The sequence below is a fragment of the Prionailurus bengalensis genome, chromosome A1 (genome assembly GCF_016509475.1).
Source record: "Prionailurus bengalensis isolate Pbe53 chromosome A1, Fcat_Pben_1.1_paternal_pri, whole genome shotgun sequence".
Taxonomy (NCBI): Eukaryota; Metazoa; Chordata; class Mammalia; order Carnivora; family Felidae; genus Prionailurus; species Prionailurus bengalensis.
Window position 1 is genome coordinate 169,951,746 of NC_057343.1, and position 12,134 is coordinate 169,963,879.

The following is a 12,134-nucleotide window of genomic DNA, read 5'->3' on the forward strand; positions in this document are numbered from 1 at the left end:
AGGTAATTTGTATATGTTTGTGAAAATATAATCCTCATAAAATTATTCAAACCTTATTTCCTGTTATGGTTAAAAAATATTACTGATGATTAAAGGGAAGTTATCAGTGTCAAACTTCAACTTTTGCTTGCAATTTTTATGATATACTGTACTTATTAATGTCATGCTGTTTTCCACTTTAATTTCACTTTGTAATTTCTTTTGTTGGGTTTAGGTGTGGTCACTCTTTGTGCAGACTTTAAAGATAGGTAGTTAAAGAGGGCTACAAATCTATTATATGAAACGTATTCCATTTTGGAGGGAGTTGTTTTCTTTTTCCCTTTGTTTCTTTTTTTTTAAGGTTTATTTTATTGTTTTACTATTTATTTATTTATTTATTTATTTATTTATTTTTGAGAGAGAGTATGAGTAGGGAAGGGACAGAGAGAGAGGGGGACAGAGGATCTGAAGTGGGCTCTGCGCTGACAACAGCAAGCCTGATGAGGGGCTCCAACTAACAAACCGTGAGATCATGACCTGAGCCAAAGTCGGATATTCAACCTACTGAGCCACCTGGGTCCTCCAGAGGGAGTAGTTTTCTAAACAATATGATAAAAATTTATTGCAATTCAAAATTTAAAAGTTTTCAAAAAATCAAAAGACACCTGATTCGGGTCATTAATAGTTGGCAGTGTAAAGCCTCTAATATGTCATTTAAGGAAAATTACTAAAAGGAGCTGTGTGCTAGACATAAAATATTGTTATTGGCAAATAATACTGTAGGGAAGGTGCTATTCCTACATTTCATATGAGAATATTGAAGCTTAAAGAGGTTAAGCAATTTGTTCAGAATCAGAGTGACAGATTCAAACTCAAAATTTTCGGACAGTGTAACCTAAATTCTATCTGAACAGTGACTTGTAGTCAGAGACAAATTAGTTCAAATCCTCTCTTTGATATTAAATATATGACCACAGGCAAAGTTATGCAATCCTTCTGAGCTCAGTTTCCTTATAGGTAAAATGTGGCAAGTCATAGAAACTTCACAGAATTATTTTGGAAATTAATGAGATAATGTTTGTATAAATTAGCAGAGTGCCTGGCATGTAATTAAACTCAATAAATAGCTATAAGGAAAGGATAAGTTACCATGATATCTCTTAAGTGAGTTTTTTCAGTATATTTAGGTTGGAAGCTATATTTCACTTTAACATATTGTAATTCTTTTTCATAATATAATACTTAAAGATAAGAAATTACCAGACCTAAAGCTAAGAAATTACCAGCAGGTGGAGCTCAGTGTCAGAGAAACCAAATTTCTGAAATTGGGATATTTTTCACTTTCTGTTTTAAAAATAAAACTAAATAAATGCGATTCGTTTTGAAATGTATATGTGAAAGTTTTCTATTTATTTAAAAATTTTTTTTTTAACATTTATTTATTTTTTGAGACAGAGAGAGAGAGCATGAACAGGGGAGGGTCAGAGAAAGAGGGAGACACAGAATCTGAAACAGGCTCCAGGCTCTGAGCCATCAGCACAGAGCCCGACGCGGGGCTCGAACTCACGGACCGCGAGATCGTGACCTGGCTGAAGTCGGACGCTCAACCGACTGAGCCACCCAGGCGCCCCGAAAGTTTTCTATTTTTAACATCCCTACCAGAAGTCATCACCCTGTAACATAGTTCTTAAATATGCAAAAATAATGCTTAGTTATTGGTATCATAATGAATTCTTTGTTATATCATGATGACCATTCATGTGCACGAATAAGACATGCTTAAAGTGAACTTCATTAGTATGGACTCACTTAGAATTTGATAATTTCATTCAGTAATTGGACTGATAATCTCAAATTTAACTGCTCAAAATGTGCCACTTTCATAGGTTTCCACTTCTTAGTAAATGGTATCACCTGTAATCAGCTGCTCAAGCCAAAATCTTGGGAATCACCTTTGTGTTCACTTTTTCTCAAATCTCACATCCACTCCATCAGCAAGTTCTCTTGCTGCCACCTCCAAAATAAAACCCAAATCCCACCTCCTGTCAGTGTCTCCACTGTGATCATCCTAATAAAAAACAGCATAAATTGTGGCCTGGACTACCTGCTAACGGTTCCCATGCCCTTCCTCCATTTTCTTTTCCATATAGTAGCTAGAGTCATCTCAATGTGATCTTATCTATCTCCTGCTTACGACCCTCCAGTGGCTTCCCTTGGTAACTAACATAGAATTCGAATTTCTTATCATCGTCTAAACTGTGTGTTCTGGTCCCTACCTGTCTGCTTCCAGTGTAGCCTGCCTCCATCTCATCTCCCACATTGTAGCCTTTCCGACCATGTTGCCCCTCACTTGCCAAACTTCTTCTCATCTTAGGGCCTTTCTGTTTTCTCTCTCTTTAATATTCTTTCACTAGTTTTTCATATGACTGGCTGTCTTCTTTCCATCATTTCACCTTAAATATCATTCCTTCGAGATATCTCTCACTGCTGTAGCTCTAACAGGCTCTGTTCTTATCTGCCTACCCCTGCCATCAATATTTATCCTATTGCCCCTTTTCACTTCTTACGTAGCACTTCTAGTGTCTTTACTCCTCCTCCTCCTCCTCCTCCTCCTCCTCTTCCTCCTCCTCGTCCTATTTTGTTGGCTAACATTTACTATATAGTAGGATTCTTCTAAGCATTTCTATGCATCAATTACTTTAATATGTGCATTTATATGTAGTAACTAATTTACTCATGGTGTTTGTTTATGTGTGTATGTTTTTAGTATCTATTTTCTTCCCCTATAAGCCCTGCCAGCTTCCCAAACCGTAGCTCCAACAAGACAGGCATTTTAATTTTGTTTACTGCTATTTCCTTAGCTTTGTGCAGTACTTGGCACATAGAACAGGGTCTGTAAATATTTTTTGAGTACTGGCAAGCTCTTAGAACCCATAATAACAAATAGAGTCATCAAATATTAAAATAATCTCCTAGGGGAAAGAGAACATTTTCTAAGGAAGAAATCATGCCTGACTGATTGTTCTTAGAGTTCTTGTATATGAAGATAATAGGGCATAAACTTAGGTTTTAGAAAAGACTTTAACAATGCTCTTTGCCAGAGATGACTAGTAAGTCACCATTGGATGGGAAATATGCTGACCCCAAGATAAGGGTCAGAAATCAAAGCGTAAGAGTAAATTTATATTTAGTTAAGTGGAAAAATTAAATATCAAGGTGTCTCAGCAATGAATAACCACATCTATTATGGGTTGAATTGTGTCCTTCAAAAAGAGATGTTAAAATCCTAATACCCAGTACCTGTAAATATGACAGGACTTATAGATGTAATGAAGTTAAGATGAGGTCATCAGAGTAGTCTGTAATCGAATACAACTGGTGTCTCAATAAGAGAAGAGAGACTGACCTACAGGGAATAAAAGCCATGTAAAGACAGAGGCAGAGATTGGAGTTATGCTGCCATAAGCAAAGGGTTGCCTGCAGCTACCAGAAGCTATGAGATACAAGGAGGGATCCTCCCCAGAAAGTTTGGAGGGAGCATGGTTCCTGATGACACTTGGATTTCAGACACTGGGCTCTAGATCTGTGAGAAAATAAATTTCTGTTGTCGTAAGCCCAGTTTATGGTACTTCGTTATAGCAGCCCTAGGACATTAATACAACATCTACTGTGTTTGTTATCTTTATAAGTGATCTGGAAGATTGCCTGGTGAGGTATCTAGATGACATTAAAATTTTCTATTCTGAAAAGCAAAACTAATGGGTATTAGATGATCCTAGAAGACATACCTGAGTTAGCTTTTCTCTGGGCTAGACCAAGAAGCAAGAAATCTAGCTACCATAGATTTTATATTCCTTGAGTGTAAACATCAGTTCTGATTTTTTTTTTATCTACAAGATTGTTTCTAGATTTAAATTTTGTTATTTTTATGAGCCTGTGAATTTATGTGGCAAGTACCTAGTAAATGCTAACTGAATATTGAAAGAGTAAATGAATCAGACCAAACAGGAAATAAGAGATAAAGGTAGGAAAATATAAGTATATAAGTAAGTTTGTATATGTAAAAATCTGAATTAGGTTTAAAATGATCTAGGGGAAAAATGAGACCAAGGAAAGAATATTGAGCATTGGAATGTATTGTTGAGTGTATCAACCCTTTGTCAGAAAGACAAAATTAATGAGTTGCTAATACATCCTTTGAGACTCTTTCTTGGCAATAGAATACTTACGGTGAGGTGGAACAGGGAACTAGCTTAAATAACATAATATAATGGTTAATTGCATGGATTCTGGAGCAGAGTTGCTTGGGTTTGAATTGTGGGTTAGCCACTTACTGGCCGTGTAACCATGGCAAGTCTGTGCCACCAAGCTTTCTGTGCCTCAGTTTTCTCATCTGTAAACTGGGGCTTGTAATAGAACCTGTCACATAGGATAATTGTACGTGATTAAGTGAGATAATCCACCTAAAATGTTTAGAACAATGCCTGGCTCATAAGAAGCTCTCTATCCCATGTTATCTATTATTATTTGTTAAATGCAACATTTTAGAGAATTCTCAGAATATAAAATACAACTTTCCCCTGATGGACATGATTGAAAGGTGAATTGTTATGAACAACAAAATCAAAATGTGGGTATATTTAAAATAGAAAAATAGAGTAAATTATACAAAGAGGTAAATTTTATTCTTTTTATTTATTTTTAAATTACATTGGCTTAGAAAGGAAGGCTAAGGACTTAAAGGAGGAGATGTTATGACAGAGCTGTGAACCCAGGAAAGTTTTACTGAGTAAGACTTTGTATAGTAGGTTTTTCTTGCTTCTCCTTTTTTTCTTACTTAAGAAATAATTAATTAAAAAGCCCCGGATTAAGAAGCGCTTTGTAGCACAGCTGTTTGCACGGTGTTGTTTTAAGAAGGGCTTAAAAATTTGGTTTGTTTTCAGAGATCTCAAGATCCAAGCTCCTGAAGCAGAAAGACTTATTCAGGTTGTATAGGAAGGAAACTACTTATTAAAAAAAAAATTGGAAAATAGATCTGTTTCTTAAATAATAGATCTTAACGCATGAGGATTTTCTCTTCATTGCTGGATAAACAGTAACAGTTGTCGGATGTATCCATTCCTTTGTTCAGAACTGAGGGGTATACTTCCATGCCAACAGGGGGAGGTAGTATCAAATAGGAGATCCAGATTTATGTCTCTTCTATCTTGCATTTGGCTCTGACAGGAAGGTCTGTGGACAAATTGATTTCTGTGGGCCCACCATCAGCAGCTCTTGCTAAGATTTGAGATGGAGAAGAAAAATACATGTGTGTATTGTGAGAATAGGCTGGAGCCTGGTTGTGTCTCCGAGTCCTGTAAAAATTGTGCTTTAAGGCACAGCTTTGAGAGTTCCTCTCCTTCCACATCAGAAGCCAAAAGAGATCAGGTAAGGGGGAAGGCTGTCTCAGGCGTACTTTAGTCAGGATGCAGAAATCATCTAAGAGTCCAGCGAATCCTTCACTTTAAGCTGCCTCTTCAAATGGGAAGAGTAAGTTTTCTTGATTGCTGAGTATGATCGTAGTCAAAATTCTTTCGAAGGAATACTATCACTTGATACCAAACGAGCCCATTAAAAAAGCTAAAGTCGCTTGTTTTCTATTTCTCTTTAATTTTATTTATTTTCTTTATTCACCCCTCACATTTGAGAAAAATATGTGCTTTCTACTATGCCAAAACATGGGACGGGGAAAAAAAACTGTACCTTTGTGCAATATCTGAGGAGAAGCATTGTTCAATTTAAACTCTGTGAGGGTATTAAGATTTTTGTTTTCCACATTTCAGTTTTTTTAACAGCTGGTGAGTGCAGTTTTACCTTCATATTTTCAGTTTCTGTGAGGAAGCGGATATAATATTTTTCTTGATAAATAATAAAAAATTGGTGACAGTACAAGATGAAGCTTTTCACTATGACATATAACTATATCATTCAATGTTAACTTTATAATCAATTCTTATGGTTGCTTAATTTAGTAACCTGGAACACTAATTTCTTAATATTTTAATGTATAACATATAATTCTATGAATAATAGGAATCGAGTCCTATCTTAAAAATATTATGTTAGTAAAGCATTATATTTACACATTATTTTGCAGTTGAAACTTAAATGCCTACATCTTCCATATTCCTTAATTAAAAATAGTTTACCCGTATATTTTAGGATGTCATTCTCCCAGATTCACTATGTTAGGAAAAACAAATTCTGGCCTTCAAATAAGAATGGAAAATGTTAAGAGTCACTCCTTACATTTGTAAGTTTTGTGTTACCTTGATTTATAGAGTCATAAAAATATTAGAGGATATAGAATCCGTTGGTATCATCTGGTCCAATCTGTCATTTTATATATAAAAATGTCTTTGAAGCCTAAGATAATTAGTGACTCACAGCTAGCTAGTGACTTATGTAACTCTAACTTTCTATAGCTTTGAAGGAATGTCTTGCTTCCTTTTTATTCTTCGTTTCCAGATACTGTGTATATATTTTTTATGACCCTTATTTGATATTTTTGTGTATTTATATGTTTATTTTTTATATGTCATTTGTTTAAAACAATTTTATGCTCTTTATTTCTTGTTTCTGAAATTGTTTTTAATTCTCTTAATTTCTATTCATTTTTCTTTTCTTTGTATTCACCCATAACTCTAATAGTTTACCTTTGGTTATTACCCATTTACCTAAAAATAATGAGATTACTTATGGTAAATCTCTAAATATACTTTTAAACACTTAAACGTTTATTTATCATTGTCATTCTGCTTAGTCAGATATTACTACACTCAGACACACACATATTCAGATTCACATGTAATAGCTTATGTGATGATTTGATAATTGATCAAAGGAGGGTTTTTTTATTCTTAAGGAGTCACTAACCTTCCATGGGGATGTTCTGAGATCTTTGGTTTTTACTCTGTGATATTCTTTTATAATGTTTCCAGTGAATCCTTATCCCCCAAGATGCATACTGACTCACAAGGGCTTATTTTAGGCAGGAGTTTTCCATTTTACTAGGAACTCAAATTCCCCTAGAAATGAGACCTTGTCCAGGGCTAGTTTGTCTTCCCTTGGTAAACTTTCGCCTCCCCCCACCCCAGCCATGTTGCTGTTGTTAGCCATCTGTTTTCTCCATAAATATTTTAAAATTTAAAATATTTTAATATTTTAAAAATTATTTTTAAAAAATTTTTAATGTTTTTATTTTTGAGAGACAGAGAGCACAAGTGGGGGAGGGGGAGAGAGAGAAGGAGACACAGAATCTGAATAGGCTCCAGGTTCTGAGCTGCCAGCACAGAGCCCAACGTAAGGCTTGAACTCATGAACCACAAGATCATGACCTGAGCCCAAGTCAGACACTTAACCGACTGAACCATCCAGGTACTCCTCCTTTAAATAGTCTTATTAATGTCTTACTGATTCTGCATTGTGTATGTCAGATCCATTCTTGACTGTTTTTTTACTTCCCTAAAGCATCCTTATACAGCTCTTCATCTTCTCAAAAATTTTTATTACATCCCCTGGAATCTTGTTTTATTTGTAAGCTCACTTCCCTTTTAAGGGAAGATTATTCATTCTTCCATATTCCATGTAACTCAGCATTCAGAAGTGATCCTTAATGCTGCTGCTGCCTTTTTATTCTTTCACCCTTATGTGAAAGCCTCAGTGTTTTAAAGGTTTGTGGAGGTTGGTTGTACTACATTTACTCTTTTTCACTGATGAACTCTTTCACACTTCTGTTCATTTCCTGTTGGTTATCAAAGAATAAGTACTCTGGTTTACAGTCTCTCTTTTTTTTTTTTACTCTGAGCCATTTGTCATGATTTGATTATTCATGTGGAATACCCATCCCCAAATTTAGTTTCTATGTTCATCAATTGAACATAGCATTGATTGAGGGATAGTAGCTGATAAGCAAGTTTAGGTCAAGGGGCCTGTTGTAAAGACAGAAGAAAGTTCTTTGATCCTTGTCTCTCTTTAATAACTGACACTAGCTCAGGACTGCTTACTTTACAGACTTCTTGTTTCATAAGAAACATAAAACCTTATTTGGGAGGTTAATTTTAGACATGCTTTTGCCACATATAGCTGAATTTAATTCTGACCAAAAGAATAAGTAAAATTTTAGTGAAAATAGAAAAATAAAACTCAGCATAGTACTGCTGTTTTCATTGTTATTGTTTATTTGTTTATTTGAATGTTTTAGAAGGTACTTGATCATAGGAGCTTATTATAGCACTTTTTTACTAAGGTAGAGGAATTTTACTGCATCAGTAAACATTATTGTAGATTATAATATTTAAAAATCTGGCTACCACATGTTGTCTTTGGTAAATATCTATATTTTGAAGGTGTAGAATTCTCCTTCCCCACAGAGCCCTAGTTTCTGGTTAAAATTTTCAGAAGAATAATTGGTCCTGCCAATCAGCACATGCCAAAGATTTAATTAATTAATTATTTATTTATTTACAACCAAATTAGTTAGTATATAGTGCAATAATGATTTCAGGGGTAAATTCCAGTGATTCAGCCCCTGTGTATAACACCCAGTGCACATCCCAAGTGTCTTTTTTAATACCCCTTACCCCTCCACAACCCCTCCAGCAACACTCTGTTTGTTCTCTCTTACTAACAGTCTCTTATGGTTTGTCTCCCTCCCTGTTTTTATATTGTTTTTGCTTCCCTTCCCTTATGTTCATCTGTTTTGTATCTTAAATTCCTCATGTAAGTGAAGCCATATAATATTTGTCTTTCTCTGACTTATTTTGCTTAGCATAATACTCTCTGGTTCCATGCATGTAGTTACAAATGGCAAGATTTTATTCTTTTTGATTTCCGAGTAATGCTCCATTATATATGTATTTTTTTTAAATATGAAATTTATTGTCAAGTTGGTTTCCATACAATACCCAGTGCTCATCCCAACAGGTGCCCTCCTCAATGCCCATCACCTACCCTCCTCTCCCTCCAACCCCCCATCAACCCTCAGTTTATTCTCAGTCTTTAAGAGTCTCTTATGCTTTGGCTCTCTCACTCTCTAACTTTTTTTTCCCCCCTTCCCCTCCCCCATGGTCTTCTGTTAAGTTTCTCAGGATCCACATAAGGGTGAAAACATACGGTATCTGTCTTTCTCTGTATGACTTATTTCACTTAGCATAACAGTCTCCAATTCCATCCACGTTGCTACAAAAGGCCATATTTCATTCTTTCTCATTGCCAAGTAGTATTCCATTGTGCATATAAACCACAATTTCTTTATCCATTCATCAGTTGATGGACATTTAGGCTGTTTCCATAATTCGGCTATTGTTGAAAGTGCTGCTATAAACATGGGGGTAAAGTGCCCCTATGCATCAGCACTCCTGTATTCCCTGGGTAAATTCCTAGCAGTGCTATTCCTGGGTCATAAGGTAGATCTATTTTTAATTTTTTGAAGAACCTCCACACTGTTTTCCAGAGTGGCTGCACCAGTTTGCATTCCCACCAACAGTGCAAGAGGGTTCCCGTTTCTCCACATCCTCTCCAGCATCTATAGTCTCCTGATTTGTTCATTTTAGCCACTCTGACCAACGTGAGGTAATATCTCAATGTGGTTTTGATTTGTATTTCCCTGATGAGGAGTGACGTTGAGCATCTTTTCATGTGCCTGCTGGTCATCTGGATGTCTTCTTTAGAGAAGTGTCTATTAATGTTTTCTGCCCATTTCTTCACTGGATTATTTGTTTTTCGGGTGTGGAGTTTGGAGAGCTCTTTATAGATTTTGGATACTAGCCCGTTGTCCGATATGTCATTTACAAATATCTTTTCCCATTCCATCAATTGCCTTTTAGTTTTGTTGATTGTTTCCTTTGCTGTGCAGAAGATTTTTATCTTCATGAGGTCCCAATAGTTCATTTTTGCTTTTAGTTCCCTTGCCTTTGGAGATGTGTCAAGTAAGAAATTGCTACGGCTGAGGTCAGAGAGGTTTTTTCCTGCTTTCTCCTCTAGGGTTTTGATGGTTTCCTGTCTCACATTCAGGTCCTTTATCCATTTTGAGTTAATTTTTGTGAATGGTATAAGAAAGTGGTCTAGTTTCATTCTTCTGCATGTTGCTGTCCAGTTCTCCAAGCACCATTTGTTAAAGAGACTGTCTTTTTTCCATTGGATATTCTTTCCTGCTTTGTCAAAGATCAGTTGGCCATACTTTTGTGGGTCCAATTCTGGGGTCTCTATTCTATTCCATTGGTCTATGTGTCTGTTTTCCTGCCAATACCATGCTGTCTTGATGATGACAGCTTTGTAGTAGAGGCTAAAGTCTGGGATTGTGATGCCTCCCACTTTGGTCTTCCTCTCAAAATTACTTTGGCTATTCGGGGTCTTTTGTGGTTCCATACAAATTTTAGGATTGCTTGTTCTAGCTTCAAGAAGAATGCTGGTGCAATTTTGGTTGGGATTGCATTGAATGTGTAGATAGCTTTGGGTAGTATTGACATTTTAACACTATTTATTCTTCCAATGCATGAGCATGGAATGTTTTTCCATTTCTTTGTATATTCTTCATTTTCCTTCATAAGCTTTCTATAGTTTTCAGCATACGGATCTTTTACATCTTTTGTTAGGTTTATACCTAGGTATTTTATGCTTCTTGGTGCAGTTGTGAATGGGATCAGTTTCTTTATTTGTCTTTCTGTTGCTTCATTATTAGTGTATAAGAATGCAACTGATTTCTGTACATTGATTTTGTATCCTGTGACTTTGCTGAACATGTATCAGTTCTAGCAGACTTTTGGTGGAGTCTGTCAGGTTTTCCATGTATAATATCATGTCACCTGCAAAAAGTGAAAGCTTGACTTTATCTTTGCCAATTTTGATGCCTTTGATTTCCTTTTGTTGTCTGATTGCTGGTGCTAGAACTTCCAACACTGTTAAACAACAGTGGTGAGAGTGGACATCCCTGTTGTGTTCCTGATCTCAGGGGGAAAGCTCTCAGTTTTTCCCCTTTGAGGATGATATTAGCTGTGGGCTTTTCATAAATGGCTTTTATGATGCTTAAGTATGTTCCTTTTATCTGGACTTCCTCCAGGGTTTTTATTAAGAAAGAATGCTGAATTTTGTCAAATGCTTTTTCTGCATCGATTGACAGGATCATATGGTTCTTATCTTTTCTTTTATTAATGTGATGTATCACATTGACTGATTTGCAAATGTGGAACCAGCCCTGCATCCCAGGAATGAATCCCACTTGATCATGGTGAATAATTCTTTTTACATGCTGTTGAATTCGATTTGCTAGTATGTTGTTGAGAATTTTTGCATCCATGTTCATCAGGGATATTGGCCTGAAGTTCTCTTTTTTTTACTGGGTCTCTGTCTGGTTTAGGAATTAACGTAATGCTGGCTTCATAGAATGAGTCTGGAAGTTTTCCTTCCCTTTCAATTTTTTGGAACAGCGTGAGAAGGATAGGTATTATCTCTGCTTTAAATGTCTGGTAGAATTCCCCTGGGAAGCCATCTGGTCCTGGACTCTTATTTGTTGGGAGATTTTTGATAACTGATTCAATTTCTTTGCTGGTTATGGGTCTGTTCAAGGTTTCTGTTTCCTCCTGATCGAGTTTTGGAAGTGTGTGGGTGTTTAGGAATTTGTCCATTTCTTCCAGGTTGTCCAGTTTGTTGGCATATAATTTTTCATAGTATTCCTGATAATTGCTTGTATTTCTGAGGGATTGGTTGTAGTAATTCTATTTTCATTCATGATTTTATCTGTTTGGGTCATCTCCCTTTTCTTTTTGAGAAGCCTGGCTAGAGGTTTGTCAATTTTGTTTATTTTTTCAAAAAACCAACTCTTGGTGTCATTGATCTGCTCAACAGTTTTTTTTAGATTCTATATTGTTTGTTTCTGCTCTGATCTTTATTATTTCTCTTCTTCTGCTGGGTTTGCGGTGTCTTTGCTGTTCTGCTTCTGTTTCCTTTAGGTGTGCTGTTAGATTTTGTATTTGGGATTTTTCTTGTTTCTTGAGATAGGCCTAGATTGCAATATATTTTCCTCTCAGGACTGCCTTCGCTGCATCCCAAAGAGTTTGGATTGTCGTATTTTCATTTTCATTTGTTTCCATGTATTTTTAAATTTCTTCTCTAATTGT

At 35.9% G+C, this 12,134-nt stretch overlaps 1 protein-coding gene across 3 annotated transcripts in view; it reads left to right on the plus strand.

Annotated features, from left to right (window-relative positions):
• FER (FER tyrosine kinase) overlaps positions 1-12,134 on the plus strand; it is a 437,406-nt gene that overhangs the window by 152,876 nt on the left and 272,396 nt on the right. The window contains exon 1 of one of the 3 annotated variants that reach the window (XM_043595165.1): positions 5,254-5,406. The exons of the other annotated variants lie outside the window; for them this stretch is intronic. Coding sequence (XP_043451100.1) covers positions 5,269-5,406 — 138 coding nt within the window. The 5' untranslated portion in view covers positions 5,254-5,268. Of the gene's footprint in view, positions 1-5,253; positions 5,407-12,134 lie in introns of those variants that run through there. 3 annotated transcript variants of the gene reach the window in all.